At 45.1% G+C, this 26,283-nt stretch overlaps 1 protein-coding gene across 1 annotated transcript in view; it reads right to left on the bottom strand.

Annotated features, from left to right (window-relative positions):
• LOC130367985 (chromaffin granule amine transporter-like) overlaps nucleotides 1-26,283 on the bottom strand; it is a 66,194-nt gene that overhangs the window by 10,328 nt on the left and 29,583 nt on the right. Inside the window, exons 8-13 of the mRNA XM_056571114.1 lie at nucleotides 12,875-12,918; nucleotides 12,725-12,785; nucleotides 12,489-12,584; nucleotides 10,367-10,445; nucleotides 10,231-10,282; nucleotides 8,928-9,111 (exon numbers count right to left, since the gene is read on the bottom strand). Coding sequence (XP_056427089.1) covers nucleotides 8,928-9,111; nucleotides 10,231-10,282; nucleotides 10,367-10,445; nucleotides 12,489-12,584; nucleotides 12,725-12,785; nucleotides 12,875-12,918 — 516 coding nt within the window. The remainder of the gene's footprint in view (nucleotides 1-8,927; nucleotides 9,112-10,230; nucleotides 10,283-10,366; nucleotides 10,446-12,488; nucleotides 12,585-12,724; nucleotides 12,786-12,874; nucleotides 12,919-26,283) is intronic.

Here is a 26,283-nt window from a genome sequence, read left to right as displayed (position 1 = left end):
ATAGGATATCGGAGGTTCTTCCAACGTTGATCCATTTAGATCAAGTGGGATTCCTTAAACATCGTCAGTCCCAGGACGGCACCAGACGCTTTGTTGATATTATTGCGGCTGCTGCGCATGGTCGAGTGCCTTCTCTGCTCCTCTCCCTGGATGCGAAGAAGGCATTTGACCGTGTGTATTGGGGATTTTTGGATGCAGTTCTCCACAAATTTGGGTTCTCTGGGGATTTGATTACAGCAGTTAGGGCCCTATATTCTACACCTTCAGCTAGGGTGTTAGTTTCTGGTTCTTTTTCATCTTCTTTTTCTATCACCAATGGTACGTGCCAGGGGTGCCCCCTTTCACCACTTATTTTTACTTTAGTTATGGAGCCCTTAGCTCAAAAAATTAGAGACTCTAAGAAGGTCCAAGGAATAGAGGTTGGTAAGCAAGCGCAAAAAATTGGGTTATTTGCATACGATGTGTTGCTTGCACTTTCTCACCCACTGCAATCTCTTTCAGCGGTTGTGGAAATTATACATCAATTCAGTCAAGTGAGTTATTATAAATTGAATCTCCAAAAATCGTCAATTCTTCCCATCATGATAGACGATGATACGAGACTCTCTTTAAAGGGGTACTCCAGTGAAAAACTTTTTTTTTTTTTAAATTAACTGGTGCCAGAAAGTTAAACAGATTTGTAAATTACTTCTATTAAAAAATCTTAATCCTTCCTGTACTTATTAGCTGCTGAATACTACAGTGGAAATTCTTTTCCGTTTGCAACACAGAGCTCTCTACTGACATCATGACCACAGTGCTCTCTGCTGACATCTCTGTCCATTTTAGGAACTGGCAGAGTAAAAGGAAATCCCCATAGCAAACATATGCTGTTCTGGGCAGTTCCTAAAATGGACAGAGATGTCAGCAGAGAGCACTGTGCTCATGATGTCAGCAGACAGCTCTCTGTTTCAAAAAGAAAAGAATTTCCGCTGTAGTATTCAGCAGCTAATAATTACAGGAAGGATTTAGATTTTTTAATAGAAGTAATTTACAAATCTGTTAAACTTTCTGGCACCAGTTGATTTAAAAAAAAAAAAAGTTTTTCAACGGAGTACCCCTTTAAAATCAATATATCCCTTTCTGTGGTCTCCAGAAGGGATTAAATACTTGGGCATTATATTCACCTTGTGTCCGTCTAAATTACATATAAGTAATGTCTCTACTTTAATTACTAATATTTCAAGTGATATTAAACATTAAACATTTTTCTTTTCTTTCAGTGTCTTGGATGGGAAAAATTGCAGTTATTAAATCATTTATACTCCCTAAAATATTATATATTTTTAGAAACTTGCCAATAAAGTTTCCTGAAAAACAATTAAATCAATACAATCAATATTACTGAGATATGTTTGGCAAGGGAGTAGCATCTAAAACACTACTTACCAGTTAGATTGGGAGGTATGGGATTTCCAGACCTCCTAGCTTACTACAAAGCTATTCATCTGACTCAGTTGAAACAATGGTGGTCTGAAGATCTGGAACCACAATGGATTTTAATGGAAAAAGAAATATTGGGGGTATCCTCTCTGCGACAAGTACTCATCGTGGTGGCTGTAACTAAATCACATCTAATTACATATTGTCCGACTATTCAACTTAATCTTTCTATTTGGTTGCAGGCTCTCTCCTCTTGTGTTTTGAACCCAGTGTCCTACTCACTTACACCCTTCGCCTGTTTACAATTATTATGACCTTCAATGGATTTCTCATTGTGGGTGAAACTTGGAGTAAAGTACCTCCAAGACATCAGTAGTGGTTGTTTTTTGATGCCATTCGAAGAAAGTCTTGTTTTTTTTCTATCTCTGTGTCAGCAGTGGGGTCCTCCTGGGTCTCCTGCCATAGCGTTTCATTTCATTTAAATGTCGATGGATAGTTTGTGCTGACACTGATGCTCCCTGAGCCTGCAGGACAGCTTGAATGTCTTTGGAACTTGCTTGGGGCTGCTTATCCACCATCCGGACTAACCTGCGTTGACACCTTTCATCAATTTTTCTCTTCATGTCCAGGGAGATTAGCTACAGTGCCATAGGTTGCAAACTTCTTGATAATGTTGCGCACTGTGGACAAAGGTAAATCTAGATCTCTGGAGATGGACATGTAACCTTGAGATTGTTGATATTTTTCCACAATTTTGGTTCTCAAGTCCTCAGACAGTTCTCTTCTCTTTCTGTTGTCCATGCTTATTGTGGCACACACAGACACACAATGCAAAGACTAAGTGAACTTCTCTCCTTTTTATCTGCTTTCAGGTGTGATTTTTATATTGCCCACACCTGTTACTTGCCCCAGGTGAGCATCACATGCTTGAAACAATCTTATTTTCCACAATTTTGAAAGGGTGACAATAATTTTGTCCAGTCCATTTTTGGAGTTTAGTGACATTATGTCCAATTTGCTTTTTTTCCTCCCTTTTTTGGTTTAGTTTCAACACACACAAAGGGAATAAACATGTGTATAGCAAAACATGTGTTACTGCAATCCTTTTCTGTGAGAAATACTTTATTTTCTAGAAAAATTTCAGGGGTACCAACATTTATGGCCATGACTGTATATACACACACAGCAGAGACTGTGTCCTATACATTGAGATGCAGATCAGATAACAGTCCTATTATATAAATTATATCTATCAGAGACTGTGTCCTATACACTAAGATACAGACCAGAGAACAGTCCTGTAATATAAGTGATATATATATGGGGTTGGGTGTTGTCAGCCCCGCAATCCTGCCACTGCCATCCTTATAATCACGAGGGGGCAGTGCTGTCAGCCCCATGATCTGCCGTCCTGCTTGAACTCACAGGGGTAGGGGTGCTGACAGGCTCTGCGAGCTGTCCAGCCTGGCATGCACAGTGCTGTTCCCTCCTGTCTGATTGATAGGCAAGGAGCTGCGCTGTGCTTTTCAGTGTCCCGGCTGCACTGAGAGTTTGGACTCATGCTGCTAGGATGGCATGAGTCCAAAATAAATGAGTCGGGACATGTAGAGAGACCTCTAGTGGTCAGTTTTTAAAAGTAAAAAAATAATAATATAAAGTTACATTTTTGTTAATCACATGGTATTAGAAAGTTGTTTCTAATACATTGATTAACAAAATCTAAAAAGTTTTTTGGGTGACAGGTACACTTTTAGCACGCCTGTTCAATTGCTTGGTTAAGAAGATATGTCATGAATAAAGACATATCCCAGCGGTTGGATATTGGGATGTGGTGGAATGGGAGATTTACACCCTGGATGTGCAGTCAACAAATCTGAAGCAACTGCTTGATGCCATCATGTTTCCAGCACCTTGTAAAAAAAAATATGCCACAAAGAATGAAGTACTAACAAGGTATACCTAATAAAGTGGCCAGTGAGTATGTGTGTGTGTGTGTATATATATATATATATATATATATATATATATATATATAGAGTCAACAAAAGAGAGAAGCGGCACTCCAAGGTAGGTAGAAAAAAGTAGTGGTTTATTCACCCATCATGTGAATAGTGCTACGTTTCGGTCTTCTCAATGAGACCTTTTTCAAGCCAGTGGTACAACATACATCACTTCCTTTTATATGGTGCTAATCAGTGACATCAGTACTTCTGATTTGCATAATATATGCATATAAACAAAATCACAAAACATAAATCTATACAGTGTATCACAAAATATACAACAAAAAAAGCATATAGTGCTATGCAACATATCATGTGTCAGCAATCTTCATATTCCGATCATCAGTGTTTGTGTAATATCAACCATAAAACATAATAGTTTCCATAAAATGGGCTGTGACTTGCCCATACACCTTCCGTGACATGTATACGCCCCCAGCTTCCATTCAACACGCTTTCTCCGTTTGTAAACAAACAGAGAGCGTAGGACCGGAACCACTGTTCACAGTTCTCGCGCTCCCGCGATGTTTGCTCAGGGTTACAGACGGCCAATCGTGTGCACACTAGTATGCGCAGGCGCATTCAGGTATGAGCGCATATGTGCACAAACGCGGAAAAACATTCGCGTACGCGCATATCCTCGCGCATGCGTACCTGTGATTGCACCCAATGCTTCAAGATGAATTTGCGGATATCGCGAGAGTTAGCCTCCAACATGGAGCGCATGCATAGAATGTTCTCTTATCTCCGCAAGGTCATCTTGGATGTCGGAAAAGGTCAAGTACTATCAATGTAACATGATTCCACGTGGATTAAGACTACACCTCAGACCCAATTTATTTCCTCACAACATGGACTTTTGCCATACTTTTGAGGGTCTAACTAACAAATACGCCTTTGACCTTATACTGTTGAATATTGAATATTTACAGAAAGAAATTAGCATGATGGAATGTAAGGTCACTGAGAGTGAGAATTTGTTACGCACATCACTGGATACTACTGAATTCGACACCTATAAAGAGAAACTAACCAATATCCTCAAAAAATTTAAAGAGGAACAGGAGGAGAGTAAGCGACAAAAATTGCACCGGGATAAAGAGGACTATCGAGTCGGCCATGTCTACAGTTGGCAAGGACCTGAACCACAGAATCAGAGGAAAAGAGGACCTAAACCTGCAACAACTAAAGGGAAACCACAGAATAAAGGCCCCAAGGTTCCTTTTTTAGGAATAGAGAGACTGAACAGCCCAGAAAGAAGCGACATACAAGAAGAGGGGGTCGTAACCGAAGAAAAGAAAATCACTCGGAGCAAAGTGGGCAGAGCGGGGACCAACAAATAGAAGGACTGCATGATACACAGACTCTTGTGGTAAATATTTCTTCTTTTGTACTTTCTAGGTCTGAGCTTGACATTTTGAATCGTGGTTTATCCTTCTGTCCGACACCTCATATAGACAAGGTACAATTACAAGCTGACCTAGCTACATATGTCAGGAGTATCAAACTTAAAGTTTGGGTTTCCACTGAGTCCACAGGTACAATTAGGTCACTGGGGGAACACATGAGTGAGTTACGGCTGAGAGATGTGAATCTCCATAATAATAGTCAATTCATGCCTCCAGTGACTTCTGATGCCATTGAAACCTTTGTGACTCTAGTGGAAAAGGATATTTCTAAACTTAGAGAGTCTAAGGGGAATACGAGACGATTCAATAATATGTCTAAATCTGAACATCAGACATTACAAGGGATTGTCCATAATGACAACATCGTCATCAAACCCGCCGATAAGGGCGGTGCGGTTGTCATTGTGGACAAAACCGACTATATGAAGGAAGTGTACAGACAGATACAGGACCAGGAGGTCTACAAATGTGTTAATTATGACCCCAGACACATGGTGGAACGTAGATTAAAGACCCTTGTAGATCATGCTCTGGCTATAGATGTGATCGACGAGGACTTACATACGTTCCTACTGCCAAAACATCCTAAGACCCCCATGATCTATATGTTGCCTAAAATCCATAAGAGGCTTGATAATCCACCAGGGCGCCCCATAGTATCGGGCCGAGATTCTATTCTCAGCCCGTCAGCCATTTATGTTGATAAGATCTTGAGGGAACATGCTGTTAATTCGGCATCGTACATTCGCAATACTTCCGATTTTCTGATGAAACTGAAAGAGGTTGAACTCCCTACCGAGTGTATATTGGTTTCCTTTGATGTAGTGAGCCTGTATACCTCTATCAATCATGATATACAGAGCATCACTAAGGTGTTGAACAACAGTTCGCACTCCATGGATTGTCAGGAATTCATTATAGGCCTGGTAGAAATCATATTGACGTGTAATTATTTCCTATGTGAAGACAAATTCTATATACAATTTAAGGGGATGGCAATGGGGTCCAATATGGCCCCCACATATGCCAATATCGTTATGGCCGATATGGAAGAGTCATCTATATATACGTTGCACCGTTTTGACAAAGTGTCAAGATGGTGGCGTTATATAGATGACATCTTTGCGATCTGGACAGGTTCTGAAGATGAATTGAATGACTTTTTTACACAATTGAATGACATTGACAGAGATATCAAATTCACGATGGTAGCCTCCAAGACAGGGATACAGTTTCTAGACACCTGGGTGAGTGTGGTGGATGGTAGGTTAGTTACTGATCTATTTGTTAAGCCCACGGATAGAAATAATCTATTGCGGTTTGATAGTGCACACCCTAGGGGCATGATTAAGTCTCTCCCATTCAGCCAGTTCCTCAGGGTGAAGAGGATCGTGGAAGATCCAGATACACTGGATGAGAGACTGAGTGAAATGGGGTGGAAATTTACCAACAGGGGTTACCCTAAACAGGTAGTGCACTTGCATCACCGGCGGGTCGAAGCATTGAAGAGAGAGGAGATATTACATCCAGGGCCCCTATTGAGAGTGAAATCAGAAGGATTCCATTTGTGACAACGTACACTCCTGTGAGTGTCAGTATTGGGCAAAGTACACGCAGACACTGAAACATTCTCACTCACTCGCTTGAAAAGATCCCTGAATTAAGTGTACCTCCAATCTTAGCTTATAGAAGGGCCCAAAATCTAAGGGTCTAAGGGATAAATTGGTTCGGACAGACCTAACTATGGATGTAAACCTTGCCTCCAAACTTAAACCAGGATGTTATCCTTGTATGAACTGTGATAACTGTAAACTGATGATCAAAGGGGACATATTCGAACATCCAAAATCAGGTAAAGAATATAGAATACACCATCATGTCACTTGTAAATCTGACTTTGCCATTTATGTTCTTATTTGCCCATGTTTATTGATTTACGTGGGGGAGACTACCATGTCATTCAAAACAAGGCTCAATAATCATCAATCGACCATACGAACAGGCAAGACTGAATTTCCAGTCCCCAGACATTTCTTAGAATGCAACCATAAACTTGAACAATTAGGATTTATGATTATTGACTACGTACCTCGATCCAGACGAGGAGGTGATAGGGTCAATATATTAAAAAGGCGAGAATTAATGTGGATTGATAGATTATGTACTCTACATCCTGCTGGATTAAACATTGACTTTTCATTAAAACCATTTATGTAAGATTATAATATCTGCCCCATTATTTTGATCTCCGACTGACCTGATTGATTGTCTATTCCTCTGTAGTATGAGTTATTATACATTTTCTCTTTTCCTTTTCCCTTTTTTTTTTTCATTGACATTTATGTATTTTTCTTCACAGTTTTTCTGGAAATATTTGGACTCACATGAATCCCCAAGATACACCCTTCAACACGACTGTTACATCAGCTGAAGTTTCCGTAGAAGTTTACAATCATTGATATCTGATATATAGACTTTTTCTTATACCGATGTCTTTGCTCTGGGACCAGGGGACCAAGGGGCATACACATTATGAATATTATCTATACTCAATATGCCCATTAAACTATTCATATGGATATGTAGATTGTACCTGTGCATCCTTTTAAGTCGGCGGGGATACTTACTTAGTATTAGAATATATTTTGATTTATTTGGGTAAGAGTCTCTCAATGGTGCTGTCTGGATGAATTTAACTACGGGTCATGCAGTGTTCAGATACATTGCAGGGCCGTACCTTGAATGACTGTGGTTTTTACTTATATATGGAGGACAGGTGGGAGGTGACAGGAACACTGTACCTCTATCACCTTGACTGACCATGTTGTGTTTCCCCCATATCCTAGGTACGGGCTGGAGAGTGTTATGTACACCTTCCTGACGTCCATAACTACATAAGTTACGGGCCGTGGTGTATTATATATAGTTCACGGACGGAACTAAAAAATTTAAAAATAAATGCCATGCATGTTTGTATGTATAGTCACTTACCATTGGGGGACTCATTAGTATTTACATCACAATATCTATTACTATATATATTAATTTACTTATATTTATAGATTTATATTTTTCCTTTCCCCGCGGACATAGGCTGCTAGAGACAACTACACCTTTATTTGTATGTTTTGGGCAGCTATTGACCTTTTCCAGCATCCAAGATGACCTTGCGGAGATAAGAGAACATACTACGCATGCGCTCCATGTTGGAGGCTAACTCTCGCAATATCCGCAAATTCATCTTGAAGCATTGGGTGCAATCACAGGTACACATGCGCAAGGATATGCGCGTGCGCGAATGTTTTTCCGCATTTACGCGCTCATACCTGAATGCGCCTGCGCATACTAGTGTGCACACGATTGGCCGTCTGTAATCCTGAGCAAACATCGCGGGAGCGCGAGAACTGTGAACAGTGGTTCCGGTCCTGCGCTCTCTGTTTGTTTACAAACGGAGACAGCGTGTTGAATGGAAGCTGGGGGCGTATACATGTCACGGAAGGTGTATGGGCAAGTCACAGCCCACTTTATGGAAACTATTATGTTTTATGGTTGATATTACACAAACACTGATGATCGGAATATGAAGATTGCTGACACATGATATGTTGCATAACACTATATGCTTTTTTGTTGTATATTTTGTGATACACTGTATAGATTTATGTATTGTGATTTTGTTTATATGCATATATAATGCAAATCAGAAGTACTGATGTCACTGATTAGCACCATATAAAGGGAAGTGATGTATATTGTACCACTGGCTTGAAAAAGGTCTCATTGAGAAGACCGAAACGTAGCACTATTCACATGATGGGTGAATAAACCACTACTTTTTTCTACCTACCTTGGAGTGCCGCTTCTCTCTTTTGTTGACTGGATATTCAAGGGATATTGAGTCCTATCCCAGACAGCAGAGCACCCACCTGGACCTGGAGTCCTGAACACAGTGCCGATTCTTTCCTGATTATAATATATATATATATACTTAAGACAGAAATATGGAGTATGTATACCATCCTTTACAGAGTTAATCATTACACATTTATAGTAGACAATATATGTATATATATATATATAAATGTAATCTTACCCACTGCCAATCCCAAGCAAAGAGCAATGTCCGTGATGGCATATATCCCACCGTACACAGATGTATGACGTAGATCTACTAGGTGTCCCATGATGGGCACAATTGATGCATCAACCATTCCTAGGGCAATGCCAATGCCAGCATTAGGACCAATAAGACCATATATGTTGACAGCTAGTGGAACCTAGACAGAAAAAGGGGTGCAGAGATGCACCATAAAGAGAGTAGAAAAGTAAAGTTTTAATCTATTTTGTGAATACTTTTTTTAATGCTATTGTGTCTGTGTACATGATTTTTACTAAATCAAAAGTGAGCAGCATGACCTAATCCTGGAATTAAAGGGAACCCTTTGGCGGTTTCAGGAGAGGCGCATCACTCAAGGCCAGCCAGCAAGGAGCAGCTACAGAGACCACCCCTGAGACTACTTATCCTGCTCCTGGGGACTTATAAGTATAAGTTCAGAGTAAATTATAGTATGTTATGATCCTGCTCCTTGCCTGAACCATGGGCAGCATGAAACCACCACAGGTTCATGGCGACCAAGAGGGTTGACTGCGAAAACAGTGCAGCCCCTGCTCTCAAATAGCTCAGCACAGAAAACCCCTGTTAGGTTTATCTAATAATTCATTACTAATTGTGAGCCATGAGATCTAATCGGCAGCTGCTTTTGTGGTGTCAGTTCTGCTGCTGGGTTGTTGCCCTCCTGCGGCCTCCTCCACATCTCCTGATGTACTGGCCTGTCTCCTTGTAGCGCCTCCATGCTCTGGACACTACACTGACAGACACAGCAAACCTTCTTGCCACAGCTCGCATTGATGTGCCATCCTGGATGAGCTGCACTACCTGAGCCACTTGTGTGGGTTGAAGACTCCGTCTCATGATACCACTAGAGTGAAAGCACCGCCAGCATTCAAAAGTGACCAAAACATCAGCCAGGAAGCATAGGAACTAAGAAGTGGTCTGTGGTCACCACCTGCAGAACCACTCCTTTATTGGGGGTGTCTTGCTAATTGCCTATTATTTCCACCTGTGTTCTGTTCCATTTGCACAACAGCATGTGGAATTGATTGTCAACCAGTGTTGCTTCCAGAGTAGACAGTGTGATTTCACAGAAGTGTGATTGACCTGGAGTTACATTGTGTTATCTTAGTATATATATATATATATATATATATATATATATATATATATATATATATATACATATATATATATTATACTTTATCTAAATTGCCATGTTCTGCCAACTTTCCTGTATGGGGGAGGGGCCACATTAACCACATTCTGAGCTACTGATACTCACACAGATTAGGCTGACTCCCACGATTAACATTCCAACAAATGTGCACAACCACCTAAAAGAAAGAAAATGCCGAGTGAGTCTTCAGTGAATTCCTAATATGCTGAATATCTAAAAGTATAATAAAAAAGAGACCCACCTCCCCATCTTGTGTGACAGAGTGCCAAATAGGTTGGTGCATAGAAGGTACGAGATGCTAGCCGGTAGGAAAGCCAAACCTGTTAAAGGAAACCAGCACAGTTGATATTGGAGGAACGGTCAGAGTCAGTGTGTTTTTATTACTGGAAGAACATGACTTCTAGATATGGGATGGATTCCGGTTACTTGTTACTCTCAGGCTGCAGGGATTGCCCGGAACTCTTAAAGGGGTTCTCCACTGCTCAGCGTTTGGAACAAACTGTTCCGAACGCTGGAGCCAATGCTGGGAGCTTGTGACATCATAGCCCTGCCCCCTCATGACATCATGCCCCACCCCCTCAATGCAAGTCTATGGGAGGGGGCGTCACGCCCCCTCCCATAGACTTGCATTGAGGGGGTGGGGCGTCACACCCCCTCCCATAGACTTGCATTGAGGGGACGGGGCATGACGTTCTGAAGACTGTCCGGCAGGTTTAGAGAATAGTTAGTGAGGGGGATGGGATATGAGGATGGGATATGTGGTTGGGATGTGAGGATGAGATATGTGGTCGGGATAAGTAGTTGGAATAGGAGGTCAGAATATCAGGACTGGATGTGAGGTCTAATATGAAGAAGGGATATAAGGTCAGGATATCAGCACGGAATATGAGGTTGATATATTAGGTCTGGATATGAGGTCGGGATATCAGGACGGGATATGAGAATGGGATATAAGGACGGCATATAAGGTCATGATATGAGGATGGGATATGAGTACAGGAAATAAGGAGGAGAGCATCATTTTAGTTCCTCTCCCACAAAGTTTAGGGGTACTAAGCTAGTTGTGTAATAAAATAATTGCCGAATAAATTCGGTTTACTTTATCTAGACACCTTTATCCTTTTCCAGATTTGACCGGTCAGTGATGAAATGGTTAAATCTTCCAGCCGCTGTAAATCGGTTTGGCACAACCTTAGGAGAATTGCGTGTAAGTTGTTAATGCTCCTGTAATACGATTGTGGAGGCTGGAGGTTGATTGAGTGCTTTGATATCCAGGAGACATATAATGTGATGCTGAGCAGCCACCGCTCTGCACAACAGCCTCCTAAAATAGAAGCCAATTTCCTCTATTTCGCTTACATTGTACAGATGGCAGCAACAATGGGTATGGTAAAAATAAAAAATAGAAGACACTCACCTCTCAACTACTCTGATCTCCCAGCCCACTCAGTCCCACCTCATTCAGTGATTGGCAGCTCCAGCTTTGACAACTAGTTTCACAAGCAGTAATGGGCACTAAAACGGAAGCTGTGGGGGGGACTGGGGTAGGTATGAGTTTTTTATTTATACTACTGTGCAATAGCATGCCCCCAGCCATATTTAAAAAAAAAATTATGAACCCAGACAACACCTATTTAAAGGTGGTACTCCGCTGCTTAGCATTTGGAACAAACTGTTCTGAACGCTGGAGTCGGCGCCGGGAGCTTTTGACATCATAGCCCCGCCCCTCATGATGCCCCACCACACCCCCTCAATGCAAGTCTATGGGAGGGGGCGTGACATCCGTCACGCCCCCTCCCATGGACTTGCATTGAGGGGCCGGGTGTAAAGTCATGAGGGGGCGGGGCTATGATGTCACGAGCTCCCACCACCGGAATGTTCCCTTTTAAGTGCTAAAATTCTACTGTATGTTGGGAAATGTCTTTATAGTCCAATACAGTATGGTCTTAATGGGGTTGTACCACCATGAAACACTTATCCACTGGAGTATAAATGTATAATCAGTGGTCAAACCCTAACCCCCCCAAATCTCAATCCACACGGGCTTACTGGTGCTCCATTTATTAACTATAGGACTGCTGGTGAGTGCCGGCTATTTTCAGCAGTGTGCACACGTAATCCATACTCGGGACTACCATTCTTGAGATTGCAGAAGTCCCAACGGTGGGACCAGGGCCGGCCTTAGGTGTTCAGGCGCCCTGTGCAGCCGCACAGCTCGCACACCCCAAAGGCCGGCCCTGGGTGGGACCCCCTGTGATAACACACATATACTCCAGTGAATAGAGAACCAGTAATGGTAGGACAACTCCTTTTATCAGCAGTATTGTGCAAGGTCATGGGAACCACTTTGGCATAACATGTACCTAGTTGCCAGTTGGGTGAGCACATAGTTTCCATCATCCATATGGGGAGGGTGGGTTCCATAACTCCAACAGCCATATTAGCAATGGCAAGAGCCCCTAGTGAGAAAAAAAAAGAATCCAAAATGTAAGCACAAGGTTTCCTCAAAATCCCCAAAGTTCCACCACAATTTTGGAATCAGGTCACAAAAGGAAAATATGTGAACACTCCAGTCATTGACAGATGAGCTGTGACGTACCTGCAGCTACGAGAATGTAAGGATCACTGAGGAGTGCTAAGTAGGGCGTAGGTTGAACGCTCTGTAGAAGATCAACACAATTACCTGATGACACCAGTTCTGAAACTTTTACTTTTCCATAGATTTTTGTTGAAATAAAGTTATACTCACCCCTGGTGTAAACTTAGAGGGACGTAGAATAAAGAGTTGTAAAGCTGTGGACAAAGAAGAGAAGATAACATTAGGATATCTAACTAGAATAAAAGGGGGTCATACACACGAATGATAGCCAAACCCAACAATTTTGATGTGACTAGCCAAATATCTAACATTTATGGGTGGGTTCCAACTTATCCCCGATGGCAGATGTTTGGGGAAGATGAGTGGGTTGTTGTCCCCTCTCTCCATTCAGAACACATATGAATGCTAATCTAAACCTGACTATGTATGTGGGTTGGAATGAACAATTGTCGACAGAATTCCGCAATATATTGTAAGGCCAGGCTGAGCCTTTCTACTGTCATTGGGACCAATTTCCACATTGGTTATTACCAGTTTTACACAAACTACACAGTATTACCTGGATAGATTCTGCAAAGGCACCTCCCTCTAATGGAATATTATCATACATAAAAGGCAAATAAAATCATGGGGGGCATCAATAGGGGCAAAGATGCCCACGACAAGGAAATAATTCTACCACTGTACAAATCACTAGTCAGACCTCACATAGAATACTGTGTACAGTACTGGGCACCTGTGTACAAGAAAGATATAGTGGAGCTGGAGAGGTTGCAAAGACGGGCAACCAGGGTAATACGGGGAATGGGAGGACTACAGTACACAGAAAGATTATCAGAATTAGGGTTATTTAGTTTAGAAAAAAGAAGGCTTAGGGGAGACCTAATAACTATGTATAAATATATCAGGGGATCGTACAGAGATCTCTCCCATGATTTATTTATACCCAGGACTGTATCCATAACAAGGGGACATCCTCTATGTCTAGAGGAAAGAAGGTTTCTACACCAGCACAGACTGGGGTTCTTTACTGTAAGAGCAGTGAGACTGTGGAATTCTCTCCCGGAGGAGGTGGTCATGGTGAACTCAATAAAATAGTTCAAAAGGGGTCTGGACATGTTTCTGGAGAATAATAACATTAACATTAAGAAAGTTAAACAGATTTGTAAATTACTTCTATTAAAAGATCTTTACCCTTCCTATACTTTTTAGCAGCTGTATGCTACAGAGGAAATTATTTTCTTTTTGAATTTCTTTTTTGTCTTGTCCACAGTGCTCTCTGCTGACATCTCTGTCTGTATCAGGAACTGTCCAGAGCAGCATAGGTTTGCTATGGGGATTTTCTCCTGCTCTGGACAGTTCCTGATACGGACATCAGGTGTCAGCAGAGAGCACTGTGGACAAGACAAAAAAGAAATTCAAAAAGAAAATAATTTCCTCTGTAGCATACAGCTGCTAAAAAATACTGGAAGGGTAAAGATTTTTTAATAGAAGTAATTTACAAATCTGTTTAACTTTCTGGCACCAGTTCATTAAAAAAAATAATAAAGTTTTCCACCGGAGTACCCCTTTAAGGATATTAGATTGATAGGGAGAACGTTGATCCAGGGATTTATTCTGTTGCAATATTGGAGTCTGGAAGGAATTTTTTCTTTTGGTATGGGGCAATTGGCATCTACCTCATAAGGGTTTTTTTTTTTTTTTCCTTGCCTTCTCGATAAACACAGTAGAGACAAAATAATGTTAAAGCAGCGGTCTTCAAACTGTGGCCCTCCAGATGTTGCAAAACTACAACTCCCATCATGCCCGGACAGCCAACGGCTGTCCGGGCATGCTGGGAATTGTAGTTTTGCAACATCTGGAGGGCCACAGTTTGAAGACCACTGTGTTAAAGCTTGATGGAATACAGCTACCTTAGGCTAAGTTTCCACTTGTTTTTTTTTCTGGCCGTTTTTAAGCCAAAGCCAGAAGTGTATTCAACAGGAATGAAAAATATAAAGGAAGGACTCACACTTCTCCTCCATTATGGATCCACTTCTGACTTTGGCTCAAAAACTGCAGTGGCAGTTTTCAAAAAACTGGCAGAAAAAAATAAAAAAAACAAGTGGAAACTTAGCCTTATACCCTATGCTGGTATAAAGGGTGGTACTTATAAGGTGGTGCAGACACAGCAGTTCTGTCACATCAGAATTATAAATGACAAATGTTAGGTGGTGGATCTACTGCAGAATTTGCATTGAGCCCCTGGGCTTTGAGCTGTGCCTCTGCTGATACATTACCAATTCAAATTGCATGTCAAAAGAAAACAGAAATGTGGAGCCAAACAATAGTTTTACCATTCTACCTAAATGCAAACAAGAATAATCAGGAGATATATGTATATATATATATATATATATATATATATATATATATATATATATGAGAATCCAACTAAGGACCTCTTGAACATCATGTTTCAGTAAATCCAATACTGCCAGGTAGTGCCTCAGACTACCCAGGAGTCCACTGACGCCTTGATGCAGCTGTTGGAAAACTACAACTCCCAGCATGCCAAGCTGAGAGTTGTAGTTTTGCAACAGCAGGTGACATACTGTATGGAAAATACTGCCTTAGGAAACCATGAGGATCATGCCTAGATATTGTCAGGAGTGCATACAGGTACATTGTGGCCATACACATGAGTCACATTAAAGGGAATCTGTCATCAGTGTCACCCGCACTTACCTTGGTGTGTAGTACGGGTGACGCTGATGATGAATATACTTACCTACCCCCTATATGTGGCCCAGTTTGTCTGTTATCTACCTCATTGGGGTGGAAGACTGCAGCTTTCTCGCTTGGCCCTGGAAGCAAGAGCGGTGATGTCAGCTCCCCGACTAAGGCCAGGTTCACATGACCCCGAAAACACTGGCGGACGTGTCGCACATTTGTATAATCTGGTAGGACCACTAGGAAATGTGCCGTCTCATAGACGGAAATACATTTCTGAGCAGAATCGGCAGAAATATTAGACAAGTCCATTCTTTCTGCAGACACCGAAATCAGGATTTCCTGGTGCAGAAAAATCTGCTGCGGAATTTGTGCCGTAAGCTCAATAGGGGAGATTTATCAAAACCTGTGCAGAGGAAAAGTTGCCCAGTTGCCCATAGCAACCAATCAGATCGCTTCTTTCATTTTTAACAAGGCCTCTGCAAAAAGGAAAGAAGCAATCGGATTGGTTGCTATGGGCAACTGGGCAACTTTTCCTCTGCACAGGTTTTGATAAATCTCCCCCAGTGTGGCAGAATTTGGATTGATATGAAATGCAGCTCAGCGTTTTGTAAAGGGGTACTCCACTGGAAAACATTTCTTTTTTAAATCAACTGGTGCGAGAAAGTTAAACAGATTTGTAAATTACTTCAGTTTAAGAATCTTTAACCTTCCAGTACTTATCAGCTGCTGTATACTACAGAGGAAGTTCTTTTCTTTTTGAATTTCCTTTCTATCTGACCACAGTGCTCTCTGCTGACACCTCTGTCCATGTCAGGAACTGTCCAGAGTAAGTTAGGTTTGCTATGGGGATTTGCTCCTGCTCTGGACAGTTCTTGACATGGACAGAGGTGTCAGCAGAGAGCACTGTGCTCAGACAGAAAGGAAATTCAAAAAGAAAAGAACTTCCTGTGGAGCATATAGCAGCTGATAAGTACTGGAGGGATTAAGATATTTAAATAGAAGTCATTTACAAATCTGTTAAACTTTCTGGTACCAGGTGATTTAAAAAAAAAAAAATTTCCAGGGGAGTAACTCTTTAATATGCCATTTTGTTCTTTTTTTTAATACAATTTCTATATTTCAATGAAAATGTTCATCTTAAATCATTCATTCATTAAGCTCCAATGTGTGATCTAAGTGGGTTAAACCTTAAAGGTGTTCCGAGCAGATCACCTACCCTCACTTCTTGTGGCCCGATTTCCGGGGAGCATTCTGGCACAGCAATATACTTTCCAACCCACTTGATGAGGGTTTTGTCTCCGGTGCTGGGTCTATGCTGCCGCCACCGCATGCAGGAAAAACCACACCCGAGTGCGGTGTCACAATGTTGTGTGGAGAAAAGTATATCACTGTGTCGGCACGTTCCATGGAAGCTGAGTGACGAGATTGCATTTTACCTGCTGGGACATTCCCCGTGTAGTAATATGTGCAAGGGTGAAGTCCTGGGGAAAAAAAGCGGGAACTTACCTAAGTGCTGGCCCTACAGGTGCATGACTCCTGCTAATGGGAAGCGTTAATTTTTAACGTAAATTTGTTTTCCCTTAGTCCTAACAGCAGCACAAGCGGGGGTGTTCTGCCCCTGTGAAGCTGGCAGGACGGTGGAATTTTTCATTCCGCCCAAGCAATTTAAATTAATTAGCCCCCTCATAAAAGGCCTCCTCCCCTAGGCCATCTCGCTTAATAACAAGTAACAAAAAAGTTTAGGGCGGGAAATTTGTGTGCTGCTGTTAGGACTAAGGGATAACAAATTTACGTCAAAAATTAACGCTTCCCTTACGTCCTAACCAGCAGCACAAGTGGGGACTTAGCGAGTAATAACACAAATAGGGAGGGACTACGGCAGAGTGGCACTTAGGATTGACTGCCCAAAGGCCAACTCTTCCGAACGTTTGGCATTAACCCTGTAATGACTCAAAAAAGTATTGTGGGTGCTCCAAGAAGCAGCAGCACAAATCTGTTCCAGAGGAACAGACCTTTTCTCAGCAAAGGAAGTAGAGACTGCTCTAGTGGAATGGGCAGTGACAAAGGCAGGAGGAGTTAGCTCCTGGACTATGAAGGTCTCTCGGATTGCCTCCTTAATCCACCTACTTAGGGTAGGTTTAGAGGCTTTCAAGCCCTTGTTCTTTCCAGAAAAAGAAACAAGGAGGTGTTCCGACTTCCTGAATTCTCCAGTTCTTGAGATATAGACTCTGAGAGCTCTAGAGATGTCCAGAGTGTGGTCAACCGCTTCTTCAGGAGAGGATGGATTAGGCAGTAGAACTGGAAGAGAAATAACCTGGTTGGTATTGGAGAAAGTCGGAACCTTAGGAAGGAAGGTAGGTAAAAACCTCAACAGGACTCTGTCCTGTAGAAAAACAGTATAAGGCTCGAAAGCCGAAAGGGCCTGAAGCTCACCCACTCTCTTGGCTGAGGTTATGGCCAATAAAAAAGTGACTTTAAGGGATAAATACCTAAAGTCTACTTCTTCCAGAGGTTCAAAGGGGGGAGAGCATAACCCCCTGAGAACAGTGGTTAAATCCCAACTGGGAATAGGTCTGAGAACTGTAGGTTTAAGTCTTTCAGCCCCTTTGAGGAATCTTCTAACCAGGGATTCTTGTGATAGAGACCTGCCTAGGAAGGCAGAGAGTGCTGCGACCTGAACCTTTAAGGTGGATGGGCTAAGACCCTTGTCAAGGCCATCCTGGAGAAAACGCAGTATTGCAGAAAGAGGAGGATCTGAGGTAACTACCTCTTTCGTTGCACACCATTGAAGGAAAATCTTCTTTATCCTGGAGTAAACCTTGTTTGTAGACTCTGCTCTAGAGTGTGCAATAGTTCTCAAGACCTCCGCAGGAAGCCCACTCCTTAGTAGGGTCCTGTCAATCTCCAGGCTGTCAGATTGAGTCTCCTCAGATCTAGGCAGGAGCCTGTGTTGTGAGACACAAGGTTCTGCACGTGGGGAAGCCTCCTGTTACGCCGAGCGCTCCGGGTCCCCGCTCCTCCCCGGAGCGCTCGCTACACTCTCGCTCCCGCAGCGCCCCGGTCAGATCCACTGACCGGGTGCGCTGCGATACCGCCTCCAGCCGGGATGCGATTCGCGATGCGGGTGGCGCCCGCTCGCGATGCGCACCCCGGCTCCCGTACCTGACTCGCTCTCCGTCGGTCCTGTCCCGGCGCGCGCGGCCCCGCTCCCTAGGGCGCGCGCGCGCCGGGTCTCTGCGATTTAAAGGGCCACTGCGCCGCTGATTGGCGCAGTGGTTCTAATCAGTGTGTTCACCTGTGCACTCCCTATGTATACCTCACTTCCCCTGCACTCCCTCGCCGGATCTTGTTGCCATTGTGCCAGTGAAAGCGTTCCTTGTGTGTTCCTAGCCTGTGTTCCAGACCTCCTTCCGTTGCCCCTGACTACGATCCTTGCTGCCTGCCCCGACCTTCTGCTACGTCCGACCTTGCTTCTGTCTTCTCCCTTGTACCGCGCCTATCTTCAGCAGTCAGAGAGGTTGAGCCGTTGCTAGTGGATACGACCTGGTCACTACCGCCGCAGCAAGACCATCCCGCTTTGCGGCGGGCTCTGGTGAACACCAGTAGTGACTTAGAACTGGTCCACTAGCACGGTCCACGCCAATCCCTCTCTGGCACAGAGGATCCACCTCCTGCCAGCCGGCATCGTGACAGTAGATCCGGCCATGGATCCCGCTGAAGTTCCTCTGCCAGTTGTCGCCGACCTCACCACGGTGGTCGCCCAGCAGTCACAACAGATAGCGCAACAAGGCCACCAGCTGTCTCAACTGACCGTGATGCTACAGCAGCTACTACCACAGCTTCAGCAATCATCTCCTCCGCCAGCTCCTGCACCTCCTCCGCAGCGAGTGGCCGCCTCAGGCCTACGACTATCCTTGCCGGATAAATTTGATGGGGACTCTAAGTTTTGCCGTGGCTTTCTTTCACAATGTTCCCTGCACTTGGAGATGATGTCGGACCAGTTTCCTACTGAAAGGTCTAAGGTGGCTTTCGTAGTCAGCCTTCTGTCTGGAAAAGCTCTGTCATGGGCCACACCGCTCTGGGACCGCAATGACCCCGTCACTGCCTCTGTACACTCCTTCTTCTCGGAAATTCGAAGTGTCTTTGAGGAACCTGCCCGAGCCTCTTCTGCTGAGACTGCCCTGCTGAACCTGGTCCAGGGTAATTCTTCCGTTGGCGAGTACGCCGTGCAATTCCGTACTCTTGCTTCAGAACTATCCTGGAATAATGAGGCCCTCTGCGCGACCTTTAAAAAAGGCCTATCCAGCAACATTAAAGATGTTCTGGCCGCACGAGAAATTCCTGCTAACCTACATGAACTCATTCATCTAGCCACTCGCATTGACATGCGTTTTTCCGAAAGGCGTCAGGAGCTCCGCCAGGATATGGACTTTGTTCGCACGAGGCGTTTTTTCTCCCCGGCTCCTCTCTCCTCTGGTCCTCTGCAATCCGTTCCTGTGCCTCCCACTGTGGAGGCTATGCAAGTTGACCGGTCTCGCCTGACACCTCAAGAGAGGACACGACGCAGCATGGAGAATCTCTGCCTGTACTGTGCCGGTACCGAACACTTCCTGAAGGATTGTCCTATCCGTCCTCCCCGCCTGGAAAGACGTACGCTGACTCCGCACAAAGGTGAAACAGTCCTTGATGTCAACTCTGCTTCTCCACGTCTTACTGTGCCTGTGCGGATATCTGCCTCTACCTTCTCCTTCTCCACTAAGGCCTTCTTGGATTCCGGATCTGCAGGAAACTTTATTTTGGCCTCTCTCATCAACAGGTTCAACATCCCAGTGACCAGTCTCGCCAGACCTCTCTACATCAATTGCGTTAACAATGAAAGATTGGACTGTGCCGTGCGTTACCGCACGGAACCCCTCCTAATGTGCATCGGACCTCATCACGAAAAAATTGAGTTTTTGGTCCTCTCCAATTGCACTTCCGAAATTCTCCTTGGACTACCCTGGCTTCAACACCATTCCCCAACCCTGGATTGGTCCACAGGGGAGATCAAGAGTTGGGGTACCTCTTGTTTCAAGGACTGCCTTAAACCGGTTACCAGTACTCCCTGCCCTGACCCTGTGGTTCCCCCTGTAACCGGTCTCCCTAAGGCCTATATGGACTTTGCTGATGTGTTTTGCAAAAAACAAGCTGAGACTCTTCCTCCTCACAGGCCTTATGACTATCCTATTGACCTCCTCCCGGGCACTACTCCACCCCGGGGCAGAATTTATCCTCTGTCCGCCCCAGAGACTCTTGCTATGTCTGAGTACATCCAGGAAAATTAAAAAAAAGGCTTTATCCGCAAATCCTCCTCTCCTGCCGGAGCTGGATTTTTCTTTGTGTCCAAAAAAGATGGCTCCCTACGTCCTTGCATTGACTACCGCGGTCTTAATAAAATCACGGTAAAGAACCGCTACCCTCTACCTCTTATCTCTGAACTCTTTGATCGCCTCCAAGGTGCCCACATCTTTACCAAACTGGACTTAAGAGGTGCTTATAATCTCATCCGCATCAGGGAGGGGGATGAATGGAAAACGGCATTTAACACTAGAGATGGACACTTTGAGTATCTGGTCATGCCCTTTGGCCTGTGCAACGCCCCTGCCGTCTTCCAAGACTTTGTTAATGAAATTTTTCGTGATCTCTTATATTCATGTGTTGTTGTGTATCTGGACGATATTCTGATTTTTTCTGCCAACCTAGAAGAACACCGCCAGCATGTCCGCATGGTTCTTCAGAGACTTCGTGACAATCAACTTTATGCCAAAATGGAGAAATGTCTGTTTGAATGTCAATCTCTTCCTTTCCTAGGATACTTGGTCTCTGGCCAGGGACTACATATGGATCCAGACAAACTCTCTGCCGTCTTAGATTGGCCACGCCCCTCCGGACTCCGTGCTATCCAACGTTTTTTGGGGTTCGCCAATTATTACAGACAATTTATTCCACATTTTTCCACCATTGTGGCTCCTATCGTGGCTTTAACCAAGAAGAATGCCAATCCTAAGTCATGGCCTCCTCAAGCGGAAGACGCCTTTAAACGGCTCAAGTCTGCCTTTTCTACTGCTCCCGTGCTCTCCAGACCTGACCCATCTAAACCCTTCCTATTGGAGGTTGATGCCTCCTCAGTAGGAGCTGGAGCGGTCCTTCTACAAAAAAATTCTTCCGGGCATGCTGTTACTTGTGGTTTTTTTTCTAGGACCTTCTCTCCGGCGGAGAGGAACTACTCCATCGGGGATCGAGAGCTTCTGGCCATTAAATTAGCACTTGAGGAATGGAGGCATCTGCTGGAGGGATCAAAATTTCCAATTATTATTTACACCGATCACAAGAATCTCTCCTATCTCCAGTCTGCCCAACGGCTGAATCCTCGCCAGGCCAGGTGGTCTCTGTTCTTTGCCCGGTTTAATTTTGAAATTCACTTTCGCCCTGCCGATAAGAACATTAGGGCCGATGCTCTCTCTCGTTCCTCGGAGGCCTCGGAAGTAGAGCTCTCTCCGCAACACATTATTCCTCCGGATTGCCTGATCTCCACTTCTCCAGCCTCCATCAGGCAAACTCCTCCAGGGAAGACCTTCGTCTCTCCATGCCAACGCCTCGGAATCCTCAAATGGGGTCACTCCTCCCATCTCGCAGGCCATGCGGGCATCAAGAAATCCGTGCAACTCATCTCTCGTTTCTATTGGTGGCCGACTCTGGAGACGGATGTTGTTGATTTTGTGCGGGCCTGCACAGTCTGTGCCCGGGATAAGACTCCTCGCCAGAAGCCTGCTGGTCTTCTTCATCCTCTGCCTGTCCCCGAACAGCCTTGGTCTCTGATTGGTATGGACTTTATTACAGACTTACCCCCATCCCGTGGCAACACTGTTGTTTGGGTGGTCGTTGATCGATTTTCCAAGATGGCACATTTTATTCCCCTTCCTGGTCTTCCTTCTGCACCTCAGTTGGCTAAACAATTTTTTGTACACATTTTTCGTCTTCACGGGTTGCCCACGCAGATCGTCTCGGATAGAGGCGTCCAATTCGTGTCAAAATTCTGGAGGGCTCTCTGTAAACAACTCAAGATTAAATTGAACTTTTCTTCTGCTTATCATCCTCAATCCAATGGGCAAGTAGAAAGAATTAACCAAGTCCTGGGTGATTATTTACGACATTTTGTTTCTTCCCGCCAGGATGACTGGGCAGATCTTCTACCATGGGCCGAATTCTCGGACAACTTCAGAGTCTCTGAATCTTCTTCCAAATCCCCATTTTTCGTGGTGTACGGCCGTCACCCTCTTCCCCCCCTCCCTACTCCCTTGCAATCTGGTTTGCCCGCTGTGGATGAAATAACTCGTGATCTTTCCACCATATGGAAAGAGACCCAAAATTCTCTCTTACAGGCTTCATCACGCATGAAGAAGTTTGCTGATAAGAAAAGAAGAGCTCCCCCCATTTTTTCTCCCGGAGACAAGGTATGGCTCTCCGCTAAATATGTCCGCTTCCGTGTTCCCAGCTACAAATTGGGACCACGCTATCTTGGTCCTTTCAAAATTTTGTGCCAGATTAATCCTGTCTCTTATAAACTTCTTCTTCCTCCTTCTCTTCGTATTCCTAATGCCTTTCACGTTTCTCTTCTTAAACCACTCATCATCAACCGTTTCTCTCCTAAACTTATCTCTCCCACTCCTGTCTCCGATTCTTCAGACATCTTTCCTGTAAAGGAGATACTGGCCTCCAAAAAGGTCAGAGGAAAAACCTTTTTTTTGGTTGACTGGGAGGGCTGTGGCCCTGAAGAGAGATCCTGGGAACCTGAGGACAATATCCTAGATAAAAGTCTGGTCCTCAGGTTCTCAGGCTCCAAGAAGAGGGGGAGACCCAAGGGGGGGGTACTGTTACGCCGAGCGCTCCGGGTCCCCGCTCCTCCCCGGAGCGCTCGCTGCACTCTCGCTCCCGCAGCGTCAGATCCACTGACCGGGTGCGCTGCGATACCGCCTCCAGCCGGGATGCGATTCGCGATGCGGGTGGCGCCCGCTCGCGATGCGCACCCCGGCTCCCGTACCTGACTCGCTCTCCGTCGGTCCTGTCCCGGCGCGCGTGGCCCCGCTCCCTAGGGCGCGCGCGCGCCGGGTCTCTGCGATTTAAAGGGCCACTGCGCCGCTGATTGGCGCAGTGGTTCTAATCAGTGTGTTCACCTGTGCACTCCCTATGTATACCTCACTTCCCCTGCACTCCCTCGCCGGATCTTGTTGCCATTGTGCCAGTGAAAGCGTTCCTTGTGTGTTCCTAGCCTGTGTTCCAGACCTCCTTCCGTTGCCCCTGACTACGATCCTTGCTGCCTGCCCCGACCTTCTGCTACGTCCGACCTTGCTTCTGTCTTCTCCCTTGTACCGCGCCTATCTTCAGCAGTCAGAGAGGTTGAGCCGTTGCTAGTGGATACGACCTGGTCACTACCGCCGCAGCAAGACCATCCCGCTTTGCGGCGGGCTCTGGTGAACACCAGTAGTGACTTAGAACCGGTCCACTAGCACGGTCCACGCCAATCCCTCTCTGGCACAGAGGATCCACCTCCTGCCAGCCGGCATCGTGACACCTCCAATAACACCCCTGACTCATCCTCATGAGTTGGGTGAACCAAGACCTCTTCGGCCAGAATGGGATGATGGCAATCACTGAGGTCTGATCTTGCCTGACTTTCATCAATACCCTGGGTATCATGGAAAGTGGAGGGAATATGTAGGCCAGCCTGAACCTCCATGAGATGGACAGAGCGTCTATCGCCACCGGATTGTCCTCCTTGTAAAGGGAACAAAACTTGCTCACTTTGGCATTCAGCCGGGTTGCCATGAGGTCTATTTCTGGTGTACCCCACTTCAGGGTTATTCTCCTGAAGATCTTCTCGTTGAGAGACCATTCTCCCTGGACTGCAAGCCCGCGACTTAGACGATCTGCCACTACGTTGAGATCCCCCTTGATGTGGACTGCAACAAGGTGGGATAGGTTGAGCTCTGCCCACGATAGAATAAGTCCGGTCTCCCTGAGGAGCACTTGGGACTTTGTGCCACCCTGTCTGTTGATATAAGCCACTACAGTGGTGTTGTCTGACCGGACTCTTATTGCTTTCCCTAAGATATGGGGAGCAAAGTGGAGGAGCGCAAGACGAACTGCTCTCAGTTCTCTCATGTTGGATGAGAGTAACCTTTCCTGAGGGGTCCAGGTACCCTGAACCGGATGGTCGTCCAGATGGGCTCCCCACCCTAGAAGGGAGGCGTCCGTGGTCAGAGTGATCCACAGAGGTTGAATCAAGGACTTCCCATCTGTCAGGTTTGTCCACCACCTGAGAGAGGCACGGACTTCGGACGACAGGGTGCATTTTTTGTCCAACCCACTGGGGTTGCGATTCCAGGCAGTCAAGACCTGATCTTGGAGAGGTCGGAGGTGCCACAGGGCCCAGGGGACTGCTTCTGCAGACGCTGACATGTGGCCCAACATCTTCATTAGAGTTCTGATGGGCACTCTGCGAGGTACCGACAAAAACTCTGCGGCTCTTATGACGCGCTCTCTCCTTTCTGGGGTGAGAGACAGCGTCATCCGAGAGGAGTCTAGGACAAACCCCAGGAACCTTCTTGAGGTAGATGGAATGATCTCGGATTTTTCCCAATTTATGAGCCACCCTAGGTGTTGAAGAAAATCCAGGGTCAGTTGAAGATGAGCTTGAAGAATGTCTAGAGTCGCGGCTTTTAAAAGCCAGTCGTCTAGATAAGGAACAATCTCTAGGCCTTTTAGTCTTAGAGCAGAGACAACTGGAGCCACCACCTTTGTGAAGGTGTGGGGAGCGGAGGTAATGCCGAACGGTAGAACAGCAAATTGGAAATGCCTTACCATACCTTTTATGGTGACGGCGATTCTTAAGAACTTCCTGTGGGCAGGAAATATAGGGACATGAAGGTATGCATCCTTCAAGTCTATAATGACCATGAGATCTTGTGGGTTCAGGATACTGACCACCGAGCGAATGGTTTCCATTCTGAACCGCCTTTTCCTTATAAATCGGTTTAGGTAGCGCAGGTCTATTATCATGCGCCAGTCGCCATTTGGTTTGGGAACCAAAAATATCGGGGAGTAGACGCCAGATCCTCTTTGATCTGGGGGAACTTCTTCCAAAGCTTGCTTTTCCAAGTATTGGAGAACTGAGGTTTCTATGACAGCCTGTTTTGGCTGAGGAAGTAACTTTGTTAAGACAAACTTCCTTGGGGGAGGGGAGGTAAATTCTATCCTGTACCCCGACTGAATAACCTTCAGAACCCAGGGATCCTGGATTTCTTGCATCCAGGTTGTAAGGAATAAACTTAAACGTCCTCCTACTGGAGGAGGATGGGCAGATAGATTCTCTGCAACAAACACTTGAGGGGAAGGGAGAGGGAAAACGTTGGTGGATGTCAGTGGAGAGTCATAGCTCGGCCTTCCGGTCTTTAACGCGGCCGCGACCTCCACCACGTTTTTGAAAGGACTGACGTCTCTGGGATCTAGGAGGGCCCTGGGACTTCCCCCCTCTTGCTCTACCTTTACCCCGAAAGGCCTGAACAGGAAGGCACCTGCCTTTTTTGTCAGCATAACCTTCCATTATGCGATCCAGCTCAGAACCAAATAGCCAAGTAGGCTCGAAAGGCATCCCACACAAGTTAAACTTGGAGGTGTTGTCCGCTACCCAAGGGCGTAACCACAAGGGACGTCTGCTAGCAGAAGCGAGTGCCATGGACTTGGCAGCTAGCTTAAGGTGTTGCTGGGAGGCCTCGCAGAGGAAGTCTATACCAAGGAGGAGTGTC

The sequence above is a fragment of the Hyla sarda genome, chromosome 4, assembly GCF_029499605.1.
Source record: "Hyla sarda isolate aHylSar1 chromosome 4, aHylSar1.hap1, whole genome shotgun sequence".
Taxonomy (NCBI): domain Eukaryota; kingdom Metazoa; phylum Chordata; class Amphibia; order Anura; family Hylidae; genus Hyla; species Hyla sarda.
The sequence above is the reverse complement of the archived record's forward strand: the minus strand, read 5'-3'. Positions and strand labels throughout refer to the sequence as shown.